The 24,178-nt window shown below is 43.6% G+C and overlaps 1 protein-coding gene across 1 annotated transcript; it reads right to left on the bottom strand.

Annotated features, from left to right (window-relative positions):
• Positions 1–5,712: 5,712 nt before the first annotated feature.
• ostf1 (osteoclast stimulating factor 1) lies at positions 5,713–20,155 on the bottom strand. The gene is given in 10 exon segments (NM_001140928.1): positions 5,713–6,672; positions 9,093–9,191; positions 9,532–9,610; positions 13,160–13,209; positions 13,393–13,500; positions 13,749–13,802; positions 16,131–16,194; positions 16,484–16,534; positions 16,626–16,672; positions 20,097–20,155. Coding segments are annotated over 10 exon segments (645 nt in total). The 5' UTR covers positions 20,131–20,155; the 3' UTR covers positions 5,713–6,613.
• Between the last annotated feature and the right edge of the window lie 4,023 nt (positions 20,156–24,178).

Here is a 24,178-nt window from a genome sequence, read left to right on the forward strand (position 1 = left end):
ATTTCAGGTTGTGTCGCTATAGAACTCATTTTACTATGAATATAGATACTTTTCTACCTGTTTCCTCCAGCATCTTCACAAGGTCCTTTGCTTTTCTGGGATTGATTTGCACTTTTTCTCACCAAAGTACGTTCATCTCTAGGAGACAGAACGCGTCTCCTTCCTGAGCGGTATGACAGCTGCGTGGTCCCATGATGCTGATACTTGCGTACTATTGTTTGTACAGATGAACGTGGTACCTTCAGGCGTTTGGAAATGGATGAACCAGACTGGTGGAGGTCAACAACAAAAAATTCCTGAGGTCTTGGCTGATTTCTATTGATTTTCCCATGATGTCAAGCAAAGTTTGAAGGTAGTGAGTTTAAAGGTATGCCTTGAAATACATCCACAGGTACACCTCCAATTGACTCAAATGATGTCAATTAGCCTATCAGAAGCTTCTAAAGCCATGACAATTTTCTGTAATTTTCCAAGCTGTTTAAAAGGCACAGTCAACTTAGTGTATGTAAACTTCTGACCCACTGGAATTGTGATACAGTGAATTATAAGTGAAATAATCTGTCTGTAAACAATTGTTGGAAAAATCACTTGTCATGCACAAAGTAGATGTCCTAACCGACTTGCCAAAACTATAGTTTGTTAACAAGACATTTGTGGAGTGGTTAAAAAACTAGTTTTAATGACTCCAACCTAAGTGTATGTAAACTTCCGACTTCAACTGTACATGTAGGTAGAGTTAAAGTGACTATGCATAGATAAACCGAGTAGCAGCAGTGTAAAATAGGGGGGGAGGGGACAATACAAAAAGTCTGGGTAGCCATTTGATTAGCTGTTCATCAGTCTTATGGCTTGAGGGTAGAAGCTGTTAAGAAGCCTTTTGGACCTAGACTTGCCGTTCCAGTACCGCTTGCCATGCGTTAGCAGAGAGAACAGTCTGACTAGGGTGGCTGGAGTCTGACAATGTTTAGGGCCTTCCTCTGACACCGACTGGTATAGAGGTCCTAGATGGCAGGAAGTTTGGCCGCAGTGATGTACTGGACCGTACGCACTACCCTCTGTAGCGCCTTGCGGTCGGAGGCCGAGCCATTGCCATAACAGGCAGTAATGCAACCAGTCAGGATGCTCTCGATGCTGTAGAACTTTGAGGATCTGAGGACCCTGCTCCACTACAGCCCCGTCGATGAGAATGGGGGCGTGCTCGGACCTCCTTTTCCTGTAGTCCACAATCATCTCCGTTATCTTGATCACGTTGAGGGAGAGGTTGTTATCCTGGCACCACACGGCCAGGTCTCTGACGTCCTCCCCATAGGCTGTCTTGTCGGTGATCAGGTTTACTGTACCACTGTTGTGTCATCAGCAAACTTAATGATGTTGTTGGAGTCAGGCCTGGCCGTGCAGTCATGAGTGAACAGGGAGTACAGGATGGGAAGGGGCACGCACCCGAGGGGCCCCGTGTTGAGGATCAGCGTGGCAGATGTGTTGTTACCTGCCCTTACCACCTGGGGGCGGCCCGTCAGGAAGTTCAGGATCCAGTTGCAGAGGGAGGTGTTGAGTCCCAGGGTCCTTAGCTTAGTGATGACCTTTGAGGGCACTATGGTGTTGAACGCTGAGCTGTAGTCAAGGAATAGCATTCTCACATAGGTGTTCCTTTTGTCCAGGTGGGAAAGGGTAGTGTGGAGTGCAATAGAGATTGTATCATCTGTGGATCTGTTGGGGCAGTCTAGGGTTTCTGGGATAATGGTGTTGATGTGAGCCATGACCAGCCTTTCAAAGCACTTCATGGCTACAGACGTGAGCGCTACGGGTCAGTAGTCATTTAGGCAGGTTACCTTGGTGTTCTTGGGCACAGGGACTATGGTGGTCTGCTTGAAACATGTTGGTATTACAGACTCAGTCAGGGACAGGTTAAAAATGTCAGTGAAGACACTTGCCAGTTGGTCAGCGGATGTTCGGAGTACACGTCCTGGTAATCCGTCTGGCCCTGCGGCCTTGTGAACGTTGACCTGTTTAAAGGTCTTACTCACATCGACTACGGAGAGAGTGATCACACAGTCGTCCGGAACAGCTGATGCTCTCATGCATGCTTCAGTGTTGCTTGCCTCGAAGCGAGCATAAAAGTAATTTAGCTAGTCTGGTAGGCTCGTGTCACTGGGCAGCTCGTGGCTGTGCTTCCCTTTGTAGTCTGTAATAGTTTGCAAGCCCTGCCACATCCAACGAGCATCAGAGCCGGTGTAGTACGATTCAATCTTAATCCTGTATTGACGCTTTGCCCGTTTGATGGTTCGTCGGAGGGGATAGCGGGATTTCTTATAAGCTTTCGGGTTAGGATCCCTCTCCTTGAAAGCGACAGCTCTACCCTTTAGCTGAGTGCAGATGTTGCCTGTAATCCATGGCTTCTGGTTGGGGTATATACACGTACAATCACTGTGGGGACGATGTCATCGATGCACTTTTTGATCAAGCCAGTGACTGATGTGGTGTACTCAACAGTGGTGGAAAAAGTACCCAATTGTCATACTAAAAGTAAAGTTACTATAACAAAATGACTCAAGTAAAAGTCAAAGTCACCCAGTAAAATACTACTTGATTTTAAATATACTTAAGTATCAAAAGTACAAATAATTTCAAATTCCTTATCAGGCAAACCAGGCGGCAAGATTGTTTTTTACATTTACGGATAGTCAGGGTCACACTCAGACATAAGTGTAGTATTTGTGTTTAGTGATTCCGCCAAATCAGAGGCAGTAGGGATGAGCAGGGATGTTCTCTTGATAAGTGTCAGTTGGACCATTTTCCGATCCTGCTAACCATTCAAAATGGAATGAGTACTTTTGGTTGTCAGGGAAAATGTATGGAGTACAAAGTACATTATTTTCTTTAGGAATGTAGTGGAGTAAATGTTGTCAAAAATATATAATAGTAAAGTACAGATACCCCAAAAATTACTTAAATCTTTATAGTATTTTTACACCACAGCTCCTCAATGCCATCGGAAGAATCCCGGAACAGATTCCAGTCTGTGCTAGCAAAACAGTCCTGTAGCTTAGCATCTGCGTCATCTGACCACTTCTTTATTGACCGAGTCACTGGTGCGTCCTGCTTTAGTTTGAGTGTAAGCAGGAATCAGGAGGATATAATTATGGTCAGATTTGCCAAATGGAGGGTGAGGGAGAGCTTGGTATGAGGATTTACATTTCCCTGCATTAAAGTCCCCGGGCACTAGGAGCGCCACCTCTGGATGAGCATTTTCCTGTTTGCTTAAAGTCGTATACAGCTCATTGAGTGATGTCTTAGTGCCAGCATCGGTTTGTGGTGGTAAATAGACAGCTACGAAGAATATAGATAAACGCTCTTGGTAAATAGTGTGGTCTGCAGCTTATCATGAGGTACTCTACCTAAGGCAAGCAAAACCTCGAGAATTACTCTTTAATTTCGTGCACCAGATGTTGTTTACAAATATACACAGACCGCCACCCCGTCTTACCGGAGGCGGCTGTTTTATCTTGCCAATACAGCTTAAAACCAGCCAGCTGTAAGTTATTCATGTCATCGTTCAGCCACGACTCGGTGAAACATAAGATTTTAGTTTTTAATGTCCCGTTGGTAGGATATGTGATCGTAGTTCGTCATCCAATGATTACATCAGTGCTATTAGCCAACGTACAAAGGCAGATTACCCACTCGCCGTCGGATCCTTACAAGGCACCCCGACCTATGTCCCCGATAACTCAGTCTCTTTCTCCTGCATATGATTGAGATGAGGGCCTTATCGGATGTCTGAAGTAAATCCTTAGGGTCCGACTCGTTAAAGAACAAAAATCTTCCAGTACGAGGTGAGTAATCATTGTCCTGATATCTAGCTCTTTTCGGTCATAAGAGACAATGCCAGAAACATTATGCACAAAATAAGTTACAAATAACATAAAAACAAAATAGCACAATTGTTTAGGCTACCTTAAAAACGGCAGCCATTTCCTCTGGCGCCATTGTGATAGCACTGTGAAGGTGAGTGGTGCTGTGACGTGTGAGATAATGCCGGTTCCCACTGGTCGATTATCCAGGGCGTGGACGGGAAGAGGAGAGTGGGTATGAAGACATAATCATGGAGGAGACGAGGGCCTGGTCGATGAAATTCCCCACGGCACCGTGAATCCGTTAGAGCGGTAAAAAACACCACGAGAAGGACAGCCAAACAAGGAAATGGAAACCAGGAACGATTTGGCGGCAAAAGATGGAGTACTCACGCCTAGTGGATGATGAGTACTCCCAGGAGACAGATGTTCACAGGGCCACCCCTCTGCTCTCATGGATCCTGGTTTGGGACACAAGACATCGCGGAAGCCTCTACTGACCACAATAGGCGCAGAGCCCCAACTGTCTCTAGCGATGCCGGGGAGGTGTGTGGACCCCATCTCCATGGGTTCAGGCTCTGCCTCAGGATGGCCAAAGAGGGTGGCGAGGTGGATACCAGTGCTCCCGAAGAAGGTTTTCCAGACGGATGGCCATCGCGATGAGTGCGTCCAAGGAAAGGTTGTCATCCCGACACGCCAACTCCGTCTGGACCCCTTTGCTCTGTCCTCTCCGGAATAGGGTGCGGAGCGGCGGCTCATTCCATCCGCTGGAGGCTGCCACAGTCAGAAAAGGTGAGGGAGTATTCCACAGCAGTCTGGGCACCCTGATGGAGTTGGAGAAGTCACTCACCTCCCTCTCTGGAGGATAGCCAAAGACCGCCCTGAACAGAGCCATGAACCTCTCGTAGGAACCCAGCTCCTCGTCTCCCAGACTGCCGTAGGCCACTCCAACGCCCGCCCGGTCAGCAGGGAAATGACTGTGGCAACTTTGGACCTCTGTGGTGGGGGCTCCCATCTTTTGGGCGAGAGAGAGTAGGAAGCCACAGCATTTCGATGGAGTGCCATCATATTTCTATGGAAGGGACAGTCGGGCATTCCTGACCTGGGCAGACTGCTAGACTGGCTCACTGTGTGACAACCTGTGGTATGAAGATCTTTGGTGGTGTCGAGGTGGTGGAGAATGCGGAGGACCTCCTCCATAGCCGTACCCAGTTGCACCAGCTGGTCATGGTGTTGGTGGAGTAGATGACCCTGTTTGTTGACCGCCTGGAAGATGGTTTTATCTTCTGCTGCTTCCATACGTCGAGGTAGTATTCTGTTATGTATAGGCCGGGAGTCAGGAAGCAGGTGCAGAGGGTGAGTTTAATAAGGATAAATGCAGATAAACAAGAGAAGCATACGGAACGTGAATCAAGACAAAACTACCCAGTGACTGATGGCTATGGAGGGCTAAATAAAGGGAGAGTAATCAAGGAAATAATAATGTCCAGGTGTGAGTAATAATGGGCAGCAGATGTGCGTAATTATGGTTGCCAGGGCTGGTGGTTAGTAGACTAGCGACGTTGAGTGCCGGAGTGGGAGTAGGACAAAGTGACCCAAACACTTTGTGCTGTTGCTAGGCTAGCGGTTAGGGTTAAGTTTAGGAGTGAGGTTAAAGGCTTAATCGCTTAAATTCGGTTCTAAGTGGTGATAACATAAAATGGCAAGCAGGTGGCACAATAACCAAAATAAAATGGGGTTTCAATAAACAACATTTCCATTTCCCAAATAATGTTCTATATACAAAATCATTAGATAAAACGTTTTTATTGCATAGTTGACAGGACAGACAAAGCAGTTAGACAATAAATCAATCAAGACTGATGAAAACATCTTTATGAAAGACATCAGATCAGGTGACTCATTCACATACACTTGCAATCACATGAATATCTGTAGACAAATTCAATCTTTTACGGCTTCATTAGGCACTTTTAGCGACTTATCTTTTAACAATGGCGCAGCAGTGGGTGACGAACAACAACAAATGAAGAGGAATAGAAAGGAAATTGAGAAAATGCAGTGACACTTTCCAAATCCCCAGGAAAGAAGATATGTTGAAGGAAATGTTTTGCACAGCTCACCTAATATTACCGTATTCCATGAGAGATGGCATGATTGGTGACAGTAAATGTTCACATTTGACAATGCAGAAAATGCATTGACAGACCATTATTGCGTATGCATTACGACTCCATTAAGTTACTTTCAGCATGAGGTTATGTGTAAACAAACAAAGCAGAGGAAAGCATGTCGATAGCCTAATTCCAGTATCGCGCCATCTTTGTGCGAGCCATTGCTTACTAGCGCCAGAGATAAATAAACCCAGAGACTCAACATGTGGTCACTTCCTGCAAAAGCCACAATGTAAATTTAGACCACCTTTAATGTGAGAGAGGCTTATTGGTCCAGCTCTCAGTTTCAACCTCTCTGATGTTAGCAATCAGACTCACCCGGAGATGCAGCAACAGTGGAAACCTCGATCGTCTAAATTATAAAGACAACATGTCTCTCCCTTCTCGACCCCATCACCTCACCAAGGCCCTAAGGTTTTAAAATTCCATGTTCCCATCACATTATGAAATATATTACTTTTGTTAACAGATGTTAGGATAAAATGTGTAAAAATTGGAATGTACCCCCTACCAAGCTATTTATGTCCCACACACTGCAACCTCCGAACTCCCCACACCCCATGAGACAGCCCACTCCGAAGATGGCAATCAGTCAGAGTCTTCATCATCAAGGTACTCATCGGCGTTGCTGTGTGTACGTGTGATATCTGTAGTAAAACAAAATAGGAAGGAAGAGCTGAGGCCAGTAACACTTCTGGGAGATTCAATTACATTTAATGGAATTAAAACATTTCCTCTAATGACTGCAAAGAACAACTATGTTCCAGTGTGGAATGGACAGTTCTTTATTGGGGGTTCCTCGCGTTGGCATCTTGCATTCTTAGTAGTGTTACTGAAATACAGTGCAGTCGGAAAGTCAGACCCTTTCTCCACATTTTGTTACTGCCTTATTCTAAAATGGATTAAATAAAGCATTTTCCTCATCAATCTACACACAATGACTAAGCGAAAACAGGTTTAGAAATGTTTGCTAATAAAAAACAAATACCTTATTTGCATAAGTATTCAGACCCTTTGCTATGAGACAAATAATTGATCTCAGGTGCATCCTGTTTCCATTAATCATCATTGAGATGTTTCTACAAGTCCACCTCTGGTTAATTCAATTGATTGGACATGATTTGGAAAGGCACACACCTGTCTATGTAAGGTCCCACAGTTGACAGTGCATGTCAGAGCAAAAACCAAGCCATGAGGTCGAAGGAATTGTCCGTAGAGCTCCGAGACAGGATTGTGTCGAGGCACAGTTCTGTGGAAGAAAATGTCTGCAGCATTGAAGGTCCCCAAAAACACAGTGGGCTCAGTCTAAAAGAAGTTTGGAACCATCAAGACTCTTCCTAGAGCTGGCCGCCTGGCCAAACTGAGCAATTGGGGGAGAAGGGCCTTGGTCAGAGAGGTGACCAAGAACCTGATGATGGTCACTCTGACAGGGCTCCAGAGTTCCTTTGTGGAGATGGAAGAACCTTCCAGAAGGACAACCATCTCTGCAGCACTCCACCAATCAGGCCTTCATGGTAGAGTGGCCCGACCAGAAGCCACTCCTTAGTAAAAGGCACATGATAGTCTGCTTGGAGTGTGCATTAGGTGCCTTTTGGTACTCTCAAGACTATGAGAAACAAGATTCTCTGGTCTGATGAAACCAAGATTGAACTCTTTGGCATAAATGCCAAATGTCACATATGGAGGAAACTTGGCATCATCCCTACGGTGAAGCATGGTGGTGGCAGCATCATGGTGTTAGGATGGTTTTCAGCAGCAGGGACTGGGAGACTAGTCAGGATCGAGAGGAAGATGAACAGAGCAAAGTACAGAGATCCTTGATGAAAACCTACTCCAGTGCTCAGGACCTCAGACTGGGGCAAAGGTTCACCTTCCAACAGGACAACGACCCTAAACACACAGCCAAGACAATGCAGGAGTGGATTCGGGACAAGTCTCTGAATGTCCTTGAGTGGCCCAGCCAGAGCCCGGAGTTGAACCAGATCTAACATCTCTGGAGAGACCTGAAAATAGCTGTGCAGCGACGCTCCCCATCCAACCTGTCAGAGCTTGAGAGGATCTGCAGAGAATTGGAGAAACTCCCCAAGCTTGTAGCGTCCTACCCAAGAATACTGTGGGGCGGCAGGTAGCCTAGCGGTTAAGAGTGTTGGGCCAGTAACCGAAAGGTTGCTAGATCGAATCCCAGAGCTGACAAGGTAAAAATCTGTCGTTCTGCCCCTGAACAAGGCAGTTAACCCACTGTTCCTAGGCTGTCATTGTAAATAAGAATTTGTTTTTAACTGACTTGCCTAGTTAAATAAAGGTAAAATAAAAAAATAAAAATACTAGAGGCTGTAATTGCTGCCAAAAGTGCCTCAACAAAGTACTGAGCAAAGGGTCTGAAAACTTATGTAAATGTATTATTATTTTTGCTTTTCATTGTGGGGTATGTGTAGATTGAGGGAAAAAAATATTTAAATCAATTTTAGAATAAGGCTGTAACTTAATGTGGAAAAAGTCAAGGGGTCTGAATACTTTCCGAATGCACTGTATGTATGCATGTACAGTACCAGTCAAAAGTTTGGACACACCTACTTGTTCAAGGGTGTTTCTTTTTTACCATTTTCTACATTGTAGAATAGTTAAGACATCTCAACTATGAAATAATACATATGGAATCATGTAGTAACCAAAAAAAAAGTATATATTTTATATTTGAGATTCTTCAAAGTAACCACCCTTTGCCTGGATGATAGCTTCACTATTATTCTACAATGGAGAAAAAAGTAAAAATAAATTAAAACCCCTGAATGAGTAGGTGTGTCAAAACTTTCTACTGGTATTGTGTATATATAAACGTGTCTAAATGAGAAATGCTCATTAACAGTCAATGAACCTGATCAGTCGACTGAAAATAAGGGACAGTTTTCCGGAAAAAGATTAAGCCTGGTCCTGGACTAAGAAGCATGTGCAATAGAGATTCTCCATTGAAAGTGCTTTTGAGTTCTGGGACTAGGGCTTTTATCTGTGTCCGGGAAACCGACCAAAGATGGTGTAAGGCTTCCATCTTATGGCCTAAATGACTTACTGCCTCCTTGTTTCCTCTTAATGAGAGAGGCGCACTGGGCATTGGTGGCCATCTCCAGAGCCAGCTTCTTCTCATTGTTCTTAATATCCATCCTGGCATCTGAAACACAAAGAGAAATAAACAAAGACAAAAGATGAGAAACACACAAATAACCAGATATGCTCATACCAGGGTTGTGGTCAATTTGAAATGGAAGTCAGTCAATTCCGGGAGCAAAAAAATAAATTAAATTAAAAAAAATATACAATTATTTGTATTTCAATTCTCAATCAATTGAAAAAGGTATGTGTGTCATTTTAATATTTAAAATTCACATAATTTCCTTCATTGACTGACTTTTATGTGAATTTACCCCAACCCTGGCTCATACACACAGATGGGAAATGAAACTGGTAGAGCACGAAAAAGATAACTTGAAACAGAAAGTAGATGGACTCACTCTTATTCAGTAACATCTCTACTATGTCCGAGTATCCCTTCCAGGCGGCAGCATGCAATGCAGTGTCTCCCAGTTTATTCTGCAGTAGAACAAAACAGCCCACATGTTAATCAAAGACCATACCCACATCGTAGCATAATTCTCATCATATATGGACATTTTCCCAGACACAGATTAAGCATAGTCCTGGACATAAAATGATTGCTCAATATAAAATTTCCATTAAAATACTTTTTTAAAGAAGCCACTGCACCACTCAGGAGGTCCCTAAGGCACTGCATCAGTGCTAGCTGTGCCACCTAGAGATTCTGGGTTCGAGTCCAGGCTCTGTCGCAGCCGGCCGCGACCGGGATACCCATGGGGCGACACACAATTAGCCCAGCATCGTCCGGGTTAGGTGAGGGTTTGGCTGTCAGGGATATCCTTGTCCCAACACGCACTAGTGACTCCTGTGCCGGGCCGGGCGCAGTGCACGCTGACACGGTCACCAGGTGTACGGCGTTTCCTCCGACACATTGGTGCGGCTGGCTTCTTGGTTAAATGGGCATTGTGTCAAGAAGCAGCGTGGTTGGGTGTGTTTCGAAGGACGCATGACTCTCAACCTTCGCCTCTCCCGAGTCCGTACGGGAGTTGCAGTGATGGGACAAGACTAACTACCATTTGGATACAAGGAAATTGGGGAGAAAAAAGTGGTGAAAATACAAAAAAACAACAAAAAAAAACACTTAAAGTTCAGGACTAAACTTAATCTAGTCCTAGATTTAAATGTGACGTGATACTTCATCATGATACTGTTCTTGTCACTAGAGATAAACTAATGCTTTTAAAACAATTACCTGCACTCCAGATCGCCAAATAAGCCAATAGATGTTATGGGCATACTTGTCTAGAACACATCCATCTGTCCATGTAATCATGACAAAGTATAGATTTTGTTCAAATGTCCTCAAAGTGTGCTGTCAGATTAATATCCTTTGTTCTTTCAACTAGCATGGCGCAAAAGCATTTTTCTCCTCTGCTCACCCTGCTTGCAGTGCCCTTGCCCGTTGCCATATCAACCCGACTCACACAGCTTTGAGCTAGAAATGCGATCTCAACCGGGTTGAACATGGTGATATTGTAGGCTAACTCCTAAATTGATAGTGCAGTTTGTTTCAGGGCCTTGCCAACTACCTAATTACTTCAAATGCTGATATTGACTTTCGTAGTATAGTGTGTAGCTAAATTGTCTAACTAGCTAGCTAGCCAGCCACCTAGCCTTTCTAAAGAGCATTGTATTGTGGGGTTTGTAATCGACTTGAGCGCCACAGATTTCCACAACAACTTCCTAAATTTATTATAACGACAGAATGCAAACATTTTTCACAATATATATTGTTCTCACATATTTTCATTATTTAACAATGTAAATCGTAGGAATTTTCGGTTGAGTGGATTATTCCTTTAAGAGCCTAAATAGAGCCTAGCGGGGTTTAGACTCTAAATATGCTATCAATCGCATACAGCCCAATCAGGCTTTAAAAACATTGTATCAATGTTGGCCGGCAGGTAGCCAAGCGGATAAGAGCATTGGGCCAGAAACTGAAAACTAACCAAAACAACTTCTTTGCTCGCTTTGAGGACAATACAGTGCCACAGACACGGCTCGCTACCAAAACCTGCAGGCTCTCCTTCACCGCAGCCAACGTGAGTAAAACATTTAAACGTGTTAACCCTCGCAAGGCTGCCGGCCCAGACGGCATCCCTAGCCGCATCCTCAGAGCATGCACAGACCAGCTGGCTGGTGTGTTTACGGACATATTCAATCAATCCCTATCCCAGTCTGCTGTTCCCACATGCTTCAAGAGGGCCACCATTGTTCCTGTTCCCAAGAAAGCTAAGGTAACTGAGCTAAACAACTATCACCCTGTAGCACTCATTTCCGTCATCATGAAGTGCTTTGAGAGACTAGTCAAGGATCATATCACCTCCACCCTACCTGACACCCTTGACCCACTCCAATTTGCTTACCACCCCAATAGGTCCACAGACGACACAATCACACTGCCCTAACCCATCTGGACAAGAGGAATACCTATGTAAGAATGCTGTTCGTCGACTACAGCTCAGCATTTACCACCATAGTACCCTCCAAACTCGTCATTAAGCTCAAGATCCTGGGTCTCGACCCCGCCCTGTGCAACTGGGTCCTGGACTTCCTGATGGGACGCCCCCAGGTGGTGAGGGTAGGAAACATCTCCACCCCGCTGATCCGCAACACTGGGTCCCCACAAGGGTGCGTTCTCAGCCTTCTCCTGTACTCCCTGTTCACCCATGACTGCGTGGCCATGCACGCCTCCAACTCAATCATCAAGTTTGCAGACAACACTAGTGGTAGGCTTGATTACCAACAACGACGAGACGGCCTACAGGGAGGAGGTGAAGGCCCTCGGAGTGTGGTGTCAGGAAAATAACCTCACACTCAACGTCAACAAAACAAATTAGATGATCGTGGACTTCAGGAAACAGCAGAGGGAGCACCCCCCTATCCACATCGACGGGACAGTAGTGGAGAAGGTGGAAAGTTAAGTTCCTTGGCGTACACATCACGGACAAACTGAAATGGTCCACCCACACAGACAGAGTAGTGAAGAAGGCGCAACAGCGCCTCTTCAACCTCAGGAGGCTGAAGACATTTGGCTTGTCACCAAAAACACTCACAAACTTTTACAGATGCACAATCGAGAGCACCCTGTCGGGCTGTATCACCGCCTGGTACAGCAACTGCATCACCGCCTGGTACAGCAACTGCTACGCCCACAACCGTAAAGCTCTCCAGAGGGTAGTGAGGTCTGCACAATGCATCACCAGGGACAAGCTACCTGCCCTCCAGGACCCCTACACCACCCGATGTCACAGGAAGGCCAAAAAGATCATCAAGGACAACAACCACCCGAGCCACTGCCTGTTCACCCCGCTATCATCCAGAAGGCAAGGTCAGTACAGGTGCATCAAAGCTGGGACCGAGAGACTGAAAAACAGCTTCTATCAAGGCCATCAGACTGTTAAACAGCCATCACTAACATTGAGTGGCTGCTGCCAACATACTGACTTAAATCTCTAGCTACTTTAATAATTAAAAATTGGATGTAATAAATGTATCACTAGTCACTTTAAACAATGCCACTTTATATGATGTTTACATAACCTACATTACTCATCTCATATGTATATACAGTACTCTATACCGTCTACTGCATCTTGCCTATACCGTTCGGCCATCGCTCATCCATATATTTATATGTACATATTCTTATTCATTCCTTTACACCTGTGTGTAAAAGGTAGTTGTGAAAGATATTACTGCATGGTCAGAACTAAAAGCACAAGCATTTCGCTACACTCGCATTAACATCTGCTAACCATGTGTATGTGACCAATAAAATTTGATTTGAAAAGTTGCTGTTTGGAATACCCGAGCCGATTGGTGAAGAAAAAAATAAAATAAAAGTTGTTATGCCCTTGAGCTAGGTACGTAACCTTAATTGCTCCTGTGAGTCGTTCTGGATAAGACCGTCTGCTAAATAACTCAAATGTAACCATATTTGTTTGAAACAGCCTTTTACAAATGTTAAACTGTTCTTCTCACCTGCTGGTTCAATTCAACGTTAGATTGCCCCAGCAAGATCTCCACCACATCTGTCACAAAAATGACAACACAACATTGTCATACATCTCACTGCAGTGTGTGTGGGCTGACATGCATTTGCCCTGTCATTCAAGAAAAAAAGCTGAGTGTGTGATTTTGTTGAGGCACGTGTCTGTACATTCTGTATACAGTCAATGAGAGTAGTGGTATGTGTGTCGTAGATGATCTGTGACCTTTGTGTCCTCCATGACATCCCCAGTAGAGGGCAGTATTCCCAGCTTTGTCCAGTCCATTAATTCCCACTTTGTTCTCCAGACACTCCCTCAGCCAACTCAGATTCCCTGCGTCACAAACACACACAATAATGCAAATGAACACAAAAACACCCCAATGCAAATAAAGCTAGAGTCACACCATTCATATTCATACAGGTTACAGAAAGTGTAGAGCAAACAAACAATCAATATGAAGAAAAATGTAACGTTTGTTATCGGACTATTCCATAGTTTAAGATTATTGGTTGTGCAGTGCACAGTAGTTGCTAATGGGGAAGAGTGAGCGACGCAGCAGGCTTCTTTTGGTCCCTCACCTCGTTTCGCAGCTTCATGCATTGGGTTGTCAATGGACTCCGCCTGCTCGGCCACTGTAGGTTGAGGAAGTCAGAGCAGAATGGGATTTCAACAGAGCACCATAATTCTATGAAAGCCTTAGTAAGGAGATGGAGCTATTAAAAGAGAAACTTCAATTTTTCAACTTCATATTTATCTCCAGCACCACCAACATCAACATACAGTATGAGAAAATTGTGCATTTCTATGGTTTTGTAGTAAAATTGACCGATTAAGATGTGTGTGCATCGTGTGATTTTGACAAATTGTGAGTAGACACTGCCTTCTAATTGGCTGATGTCATTGGAAACACTTTTTTTTACTAAACTCAGCAAAAAAAGTAACGTACTCTCACTGTCAACTGCGTTTATTTTCAGCAAACTTAACATGTGTAAATATTTGTATGAACATAAGATTCAACAATTGAGACAAGCTGAACAAGTTCCACAAACATGTGACTAACAGAAATTGAATAATGCATACCTTAACAAAGGGGGTCAAAATCAAAAGTAAGTCAGTACCTGGTGTGGCCACCAGCTGCATTAAATATTGCAGTGCATCTCCTCCTCATGGACTGCACCAGATTTGCCTGTTCTTGCTGTGAGATGTTACCCTACTCTTCCACAAGGCACCTGCAAGTTCCCGGACATTTCTGGGGGGAATGGCCCTAGCCCTCACACTCTGATCCAACAGGTCCCAGACATGCTCAATGGGATTGAGATCCGGGCTCTTCGCTAGCCATGGCAGAACACTGGCATTCCTGTCTTGCAGGAAATCACGCACAGAACGAGCAGTATGGCTGGTGGCATTGTCATGCTGGAGGGTCATGTCAGGATGAGCCTGCAGGAAGGGTACCACATGAGGAGGATGTCTTCCCTGTAACACAGTGTTGAGATTGCCTGCAATGACAACAAGCTCAGTCCAATGACGATGTGACACACCTCCCCAGACCATGACGGACCCTCCACCTCCAAATCGATCACGCTCCAGAGTACAGGCCTCAGTGTAACGCTCATTCCTTCGACGATAGACGCGAATCACACCATCACCCCTGGTGAGACAAAACCGCGACACGTCAGTGAAGAGCACTTTTTGCCAGTCCTGTCTGGTCCAGCGACGGTGGGTTTGGTGAGCACCTGCCTTACAACAGGCCTACAAGCCCTCAGTCCAGCCTCTCTCAGCCTATTACGGACAGTCTGAGCACTGATGGATGGATTGTGCGTTCCTGGTGTAACTCAGGAAGTTGTTGTTGCCATCCTGTACCTGTCCCGCAGGTGTGATGTTCGGATGTACCAATCCTGTGCAGGTGTTGTTACACGTGGTCTCCACCGTGAGGACGATCAGCTGTCCGTCCTGTCTCTCTGTAGCGCTGTCTTAGGCGTCTCACACTACGGACATTGCAATTTATTGCTCTGGCCACAGCTGCAGTCTTCATGCCTCCTTGCAGCATGCCTAAGGCACGTTCACACAGATGAGCAGGGACCCTGGGCATCTTTCTTTTGGTGTTTTTCAGAGTCAGTAGAAAGGCCTCCTTAGTGTCCTAAGTTTTCATAACTGTGATCTTAATTGCCTACCATCTGTAAGCTGTTAGTGTCTTAACGACCGTTCCACAGGTGCATGTTCATTAATTGTTTATGGTTCATTGAACAAGTATGGGAAACAATGTTTAAACCCTTTACAATGAAGATCTGTGAAGTTATATTTGGATTTTTACAAATTATCTTTGAAAGACAGGGTCCTGAAAATGGGACGTTTCTTTTTTTGCTGAGTTTACAAATATATAGAAAAGCTCCGTTTTCACATATGTTGATGTTGGAGTGGTGCTGGAGATCATGAATATGAAGTTGAAAAATGTTGAAGTTTCCCTTTAAGGGTTGCCTACAATGCCTACAGAGGTGGTTATGGCAACATGATCAAACACAGAGAACCTGCTTTCTCAATCTAAAGACAAGTCAATGGAATAATGTATTTAGCAACATGGATGGGCACCTATATTTTGACACAACGTCCACCTTACTGTACCAGGCACTGACATTAAGGTCTGAAAGGCACTCACCCATCGGGCAAGTCAGGAGTATTTTTTTGGTTGCCCGAGAGATTAAAAGTTAAAGTAGCACTGGCTATTTTTCACCTACACACAGAGGTGGAACCAGAAAGATCAGACTACTGGAATTCTTTGCCTTTTGCTTGTTATCAGTAAATATAACTCACTTGCCCTATAGGGCAGCCACAGAGCAGGCTCAACTTGCGTGACCACTTGCGCAGGCCACTTACCCCGGGCAATAGGGTAACCCTTAAAATGTCAAATCCCTGCATGCCACTTGCAATATCATCACATGGAGTGTTATGGTTTAGTTACTCACCATAATTGCTTGGGATGAGGCCGTTCCTTCCCCTACAGGTCCCCTTCCACCAATTGCTGTCACTCTAAGGATGATAGACAGGCAGTGAGAGCCAGTGGAAATGAATTATTGCAGCAAGCATCTCTGAGGTGAGAGAAAAGACCGACAGAGAGAAAGAAAAAAAAAGAACAGGATACGGTAAAGACAAGAGAGAAAAATTGAGGGAGATGGATGAAGAGTAAAAAAACAACAGAAACAGAACAAAACAGAGAGAGGGCAACAGAGACAGAAAGAAGAAATGATACTAGGGACTAAAAGAGAGAAAGGGAGAAAAGTGGACAAGAGGAGGGAAAGGGATGTTAACAGTAACTGACCGTATCAGAGATATACAAGATGTCTCCTTCTTCAAAGTAGAGCTCATCTGGCTGAAAATCAAAACAAACACCAACTTTAATTTGGATTGGTGTGAGGTGGAGTGGAGGGACTAGACCAACCTATAGGACAAGAAACACTCACTGTTCGAGGGTCAAAGGTGAACATGGCTCGGAACACCTTGACCTGGCCTATGAGAGAACAGAGAGGGAAACGGGCATTAGTGTGAATGTATATAACTGTGCAGTGCATCAAACGTTGCCTGTTCATTGTTGGCTATAAAGCACAAAATGAACCCTGGGACCAGACTATCAAACATTCAATCAAATTAAAAAGTTTGTCGCATACACATGCTGGTTTCTACACTGAGCAAAAATATAAAAACCACAACATGCAACAATTTCAAAGATTTTACAGTTCATAAAGGATAATGTGTCTTCTGCATTTAACCCAACCCCTCTGAATCAGAGGTGTGGAGGGCTGCCTTAAACATTAGGCCCTAATCTATGGACTAGCACATCACTGGGAATATAGATCTGCATCGGTTGGTCATAGATACTTGAAAAGAAAAGTAGAGCCGTGGATCAGAAAACCAGTCAGTATCTGGTGTGACCACCATTTGCCACATGCAGCAAGACATCTCCTTTGCATAGAGTTGATCAGGCTGTTGATTGTGGCCTGTGGAATGTTGTCCCACTCCTCTTCAATAGGTGTGCGCAGTTGCTGAATATTGGCATGAACTGGAACACAATGTCTTACACGTCGACCCAGAGCATCCCAAACATGCTCAATGGGTGACATGTCTAGTGAGTATGCAGGCCATGGAACACCTGTCACGTGGATGGATTATCTTGGCAAAGGAGAAATGATCACTAACAGGGATATAAACTAATTTGGGCACAAAATTAAAGAAATAAGCTTTTTGTGTATAGAACATTTCTTGGTCATTTTATTTCAGCTCATGAAACATGGGACCAACACTTTACATGTGGCCTTTATATTTGTGATCAATGAAGCTCCAGCAGTGCAGTAAATAACAGTACAATACTAATACACAAACAAATCACCCAAAAAATAAAGAAGAAATGAACAAGCAATGTCAGAGTCCGGTATGACTTTTTTTTAAAGGTATGTACAGTATTTATATGGATGAGCTATGCCAATAATAGTATTTAAATATAAAGCGAGTAAACAATTAGCTTAATTTCTCAGATCAAATTTCATCAAAATGATGTTGCAGAAATGCTAATCTTATCGGTTTCTAACTTCAGAAACAATTGAATTATTCAACTTTTCAGATGTTGTTCTATCGGATCCATCCTCAGTGAACAGACATTGGGCCCTCGTCCATACACCCAAGGCTACAAGATCGGAGGGCCTCTGAAGAAATACTGTACTGCCTTGTCTCAATCCCAAGGGTTGAATGTGACCAGAGTGGTGTTGAGAGAAAGCTTAACTAGTTGATAGGCACAGAGAAACCAGGGTTATGAACATTAGGCAGAAAACTGAGTGTTACAGGGAGGGGCTCCATACCTGTAGGTCTACTTAACAAAACACAGAAAAGGCTTTGAATGGGAATCAGTTGGCTACTTAAAAACACTGGGGTATGCAAGCCTTGAGGGATTTCCTCTCTTTACATACACCCTGAGCCACACACTAGTCCAGTGTTCCAGTGAGTCAGTGCAGTTTAGTTAATAGACAAACCCTGCTCTGTTCTGTGACTGTGGTCCTACATGCCCCATCCTGCCCCTGTGAAAACTCTGGGGCCTGTACTGACTAGCTCACCCACACTACTCTTAGCTAGAGGTCTTCATGGATCCACCTGTACCCGAATACCCAATCCAGGACCTGAGCGGGTCCAGATCTAGAATTCTAAATAATGTCACAGATCTCAGTTGGATCTAATATGATTGTCACGGGTATGTGCAATTTTAACTAACTTGACCGGAAGGTCCCATGCATTTCCCGAACGCAACTGCTGCAGTAAAGAGAGAAATTGTATAATTGAGGCTGCTGCTCTTGCTTTTCATGACAGTGGAGCGGGCTCTGAATACAATATGTGTAGACCTTATGGTGAAATGCTTACTTACAAGCCTTTAACCAACAGTGCAGTTCAAGAATGAGTTAAGAAAATATTTACTAAATAAACTAAAAGTTAAAAATTACAAAAAGTAACAAAATAAAAATAACGAGAATAGCACCATTCTGCACTAACTAATTTTTATTCAGACATTTGGAACACCACAAATAAATAATAACATTTAAAACTATATAAAATATATACACAAATAACTCAGAAATATCAAAAAGTAGTAACAAAAACAAATAAACAGGTTGTAGTATAGATACAAATAAAAAAAAGAGAATTGAATTATTACGCCATTACCCTATTGCTAACAAAAATACACAAAACTAAATTGCACAAATAGAATAACACTTATAAAGAGAACCTGATTATTACACTATTGCACTTCAAACAAGAAAACACAAACTAAATTGCACAACTAATTGCATTACTGATTGCATTAGTACTGTACAAAGTTAGAGGTGCGCTATTTGATTCCCCCGCTCCACCTACCTCCGGCTTCCAGTGGAGAGTCCTGAGGTCAACCTACCCCCGCCCCATCTCGTACTTCTGAGTGGGAAACCTTATCAGCCTGCTTAACTCAAACTAGAATCAGGGCGCCCACTCCGACAAGGTTAATTGACCCACAGTCCCACACGGTGACATGATATCATTGAGGTGACGTGCAAATGAGCAATAGAAAACCGATCTCGCAAATGTCACCATTCCGATTTTTTTGTGTGCCGGCACCCAGTTCCTCCCATACATACATCCGCCACTGCAACCAGATTTCGTCAGCTACTCGAAATGGGGAAGTCACATTAGTTCGCTTGTAAATTCAGACCATCGCGGCCACATACTTGCACATAACGATCGACAACAACCGCGATAAGAAGAATGCAGAGACACTGACATTTGAAATGTCCAATTATTCAATGAGAACTGGTCCAGCATATTTGCTAGCAAACGTTTGATGACTAGCTGGGTCACTCACTAGGGGGTTAGTTGGTAAATTCGCTCTGGCTATCAACTCCGATTTCAGAACACCCTCCTCTGAATGTGCCAGAGCGAAGAATAACAGGAATTTACGAACGCTCAACACCCCTTGGATGTCAGGTGTCAGTAAACATCGGCGAAAAGGCATAATTAAATTGTTGCCAGCAGCACAGTTACAGTCACCAATGATCTGGATATCATGAAAACAGCCTAACCAGCTCTGATATCTAGGGCGAGCAAAATTGTCAGAGTGAGGTGTTCTCTCATGTGTCTGGAAGTAGCTAGCCAACGTTAGCCAGTTAGTTTGGGTGCTTGACTTCCGCTGTGAGGTCAGAAGGCTCGGATCAACCCAAATCCTCGGCCAGAGCGTCCAGTCAGTGTAGCTCCGCGAGCGAAACGCTCTAAATTTACGAACAGACAATCTGAATATAAGAACGCCCAGAGCACACTCCAGATTGAATTTACGGAACACACCTTAGGTGTTTAGGTTTCACTTGCTTGATGGGACGGGAGACTAGCTATCTAATGTTAGCTAATTATCATAAAATACTTACCTGGTTTGGCTGGCTTGGGAGGCGGTTTGGACATCTTCAGACTTTTAAACCGTAGCTACGCCTTCTCTTATTCTGAAAACGTTGCTTATTGTCAAAAAAATAAATTAGGCACTTTCTTACATCCAATGAGGAAGTACTGACAGAACCAGCTAGGCGGAAAACTAGCAACGCGCATGCCTCCATACTATTTCTTGACCTTCTTCTTCGGAGTTTAACGGCGGTTGGCATCCAATATGTAGCATTACCGCCCCCAACTGGACTATAATATAAATCCATCATACTTTGTGATACAAAATGGGAAAAATAATAATAAATAAAACACTCTTCCATCTAACCCTACACTAATTAAAAACCCACTACCCCATTCCACTACTTTGACCCGTCTACTCTTGCGCCATACCAACAGCCTGAGGGGACTGGACACCACCAGTCAACACATCTTGTAACTCTTTTGAAGTCAGATCTCATGTACACAAATACTTCTCTGCAGCTGCCACCAGAACATATCTTTTCTGTGATTTACATTCCATTTCTGCAGTACATTTTATAACCATTGCAACACACTGCTGCCCTATGGTCACTTTAATAATGGAACACTGGTCACTGTATTAATGTTTACATACTGTTTTACTAATCTCACATTTTTTAATAATGTTTAGTCATTTAGCAGATGCTCTTATCCAGAGCGACTTACAGTAGTGAATACATACATTTTTTTTCTTTTTTTTCTCCATACTGGCCCCCCGTGGGAATCAAACCCACAACCCTGGCGTTGCAAACACCATGCTCTACCAACTGAGCCACAAGGAAGGCCTAATTTCATATGTATATACTGCATTATAGTAAAGGCCATCCTGTTCAACTATTGCTGTATATGTGCTATTCTATCCTATGTTGTATACAGATATACAAAATATTCTATCCACATAATGTCTATACATCCTATCACACACTGTGTGTGTGTGTGTGGTGTGTAGTGTAGTGTAGTGTATAGTGCATTTGGGCTCCTGCTTGGCACAGAGGTCTAAGGCACTGCATCTCAGTGCAAGAGGTGTCACTACAGTCCCTGGTTCAAATCCAGGCTGTATCACATCCGGCTGTGATTGGGAGTCGCGTAGAGTGCCGCACAATTGGCCAAGCGTTGTCTGGGATAGGCTGTCATTGTAAATAAGAATTTGTTCTTAACTGACTTGCCTAGTTAAATAATGTTTACATTTGGAAAGTATTCAGATCACTTGACTTTTTCCACATTTTGTATCGCTACAGCCGTATTTTAAAATGTATAAAAAAATAAATAATCATCACCAATCGACACACAATACCCCATAATGACAAATCGAAAACAAGTCTTTAGAAACGTTAGCAAATGTATAATTTTTTAAAAGAAATACTTTATTTACATAAGTATTCAGACCCTTTGCTATGAGACTCGAAATTAAGCTCAGGTGCATCCTGTTTCCATTGATCACCCTTGAGATGTTTCTACAACTTGATTGGAGTCCACCTGTGGTAAATTGAATTGATTGGACATGATTTGGAAAAGCACACACATGTCTATATAAGGACAGTGCATGGCAGAGCAAAAACCAAACCATGAGGTCAAAGGAATTGTTCGTAGAGCTCCATGACAGGATTGTGTCGAGGTACAGATCTGGGGATGGGTGCCAAAATATTTCTGCAGCGTTGAAGATCCCCAAGAACACAGTGGCCTCCGTCATTCTTAAATGGAAAAAGTTTGGAACCACCAATACTCTTCTTAGAGCTGGTCGCCCGACCAAACTGAGCAATCGGGGGAGAAGGGCCTTGGTCAGGGAGGTGACCAAGAACCCGATGGTCACTCTGACAGCACTCCAGCGTTCCTCTGTGGAGATGGGAGAACCTTCCAGAAGGACAACCATCTCTGCAGCACACCACCAATCAGGCCTTTATGGTAGAGTAGCCAGACAGAAGACACTCTTCAGTAAAAGGCACATGACAGCCCACTTGGAGTTTACCAAAAGGCTCTGACCATGAGAAACAAGATTATCTGGTCACATGAAACCAAGACAGAATTATTTGGCCTGAATGCCAAGGGTCACGTCTGGAGGAAACTTGGAACTATCCCTACAGTGAAGCGTGGTGGTGGCAGCATGATGATGTGGGGATGATTTTCAGCGGCAGGGACTGGGAGTCTAGTCAGGATCGAGGGAAAGATGAATAGAGCAAAGTACAGAGAGAACCTAGATGAAAACCTGCTCTAGAGAGTTCAGGACCTCAGTCTGGGGCGAAGGTTCACCTTCCAACAGGAAAACAACCCTAAGCACAGAGCCAAGACAACACGAGTGGCTTCGGGACAAGTCTCTGAATGTTCTTGAGTAGCCCAGCCAGAGCCTGGTCTTGAACCTGATCGAACATCTCTGGAGAGACCTGAAAACAGCTGTGCAATGACGCTCCCCATTTAACTTGACAGAGCTTGAGAGGATCTGCAGAGTAGAATGGAAGAAACTCCCCAAATATAGGTGTACCAAGCTTGTAGGGTAATACCGAAGACGACTTGAGGCTGTAATTGCTGCCAAAGATGCTTCAACAAAGTACTGAGTGACGGGTCTGTATACTTATGTAAATGTGATATATATATATATATATATATATGTATATATATATATATATATATATATATATATACACACACACACACACACACATTTGCAAAAATGTCTAACCTATTTTTGCTTTTTCATTAAGGGGTATTGTGTGTAGATTGATGAGGGGAAAAAACGACTTAAACCATTTTAGAATAAGGCTGTAATGTAACAAAATGTGGAAAAAGTCAAGGGGTCTGAATACTTTCCAAATGCATTGTATATAAACTATATGCACACTACACTGACACTCACAAAACCCACACACATTCACATACGCGCACACACACACACCCTCATCATATGCTGCTGCTACTCTGTTCATTATTCTTACTGTTATTATTATCTATTCTGATACCTAGTCACTTTACCCTGCCTTTATGTACACATCTACCTCGTACCCCTGGACATTGATCTGGTACTGGTACTCCCTGTATATACTGTAGCTTCATTCTTGTGTATTTTATTCTTCTTGTGTTACTATTTCTAAATTATAGTTTTTACTCTGGATCGCTGATTTTATTTCAGTTTTGTATCGTTTTTAGCCAGTAGTTCTGAATATAGCGCTCACGAGCCAAAAGTGGTCCCCTAAAATTGTGTACTACGTCACATACGTGCAGATATGTGCACCACGTCATTGCTCTCTGTCGCGCTCTGCTGTGTGTGCGCATCTTTCTAGCTGTCACTCAAATGGCAAGGGGCTGAAGCAGATTGGCTGGAATTTGAATTTCTATGGGGCTGGCCCACATGAGGAACATTTTTGGGAAAATGGCGCTGCACAGATCAATAAAACAGTCGCTTTCAAACTAGGGATTTTGTGGCTAATTGAGGTAAGACAGTAATACTGCTCATAGATTATACATGTATGAACTACATATTGACACATCCAGCCCAAAATGGGAGGTTTAAAAAAGATATACTAGTTGCCAAAGTTCCGGAGCATGTGTTTAATGACCATAGTAATAAATGCCATGAAGCCAACCTTACTAGCGTTAGCGCAATGAGTGGAAGTCTATGGTAATAGCATGCTAACTGTTACCAAAGACCTCTAGTCATTGCGCTAACGCTAGTTAGCAACTTCCTTCAAACTGCAAACAGAGATACAAAAATACATTAGTTTATCTGGCTCTGGGGAAGTTAATCTCGGTTACAAAATCCCGAAGAATCCTTTTAAGGCTGCATTAACACAGGCAACCCTATTCTGATATTTTTCCACTTATTGGACTTTTGACCAATCAGATCATGTCTTTTGGCAGTAATTGGTCAAAAGATCAGAATTAGGCTGCCTGTGTAAACACAGCCGAAGTAGCAGACATCTATGGATCTGGGGAGATCCTCCAAATAATTCATAAATCACCCAACAAGTCAAATGCTTCCAGTCTCCTAATTGAACATCCTAGAAGCAGAGGACTAGAGCCTGGAGTTTTTCCTGAACAGGTTTCAGACAGAAATCCTGGTTGT

The sequence above is a fragment of the Salmo salar genome, chromosome ssa24, assembly GCF_905237065.1.
Source record: "Salmo salar chromosome ssa24, Ssal_v3.1, whole genome shotgun sequence".
Taxonomy (NCBI): Eukaryota; Metazoa; Chordata; class Actinopteri; order Salmoniformes; family Salmonidae; genus Salmo; species Salmo salar.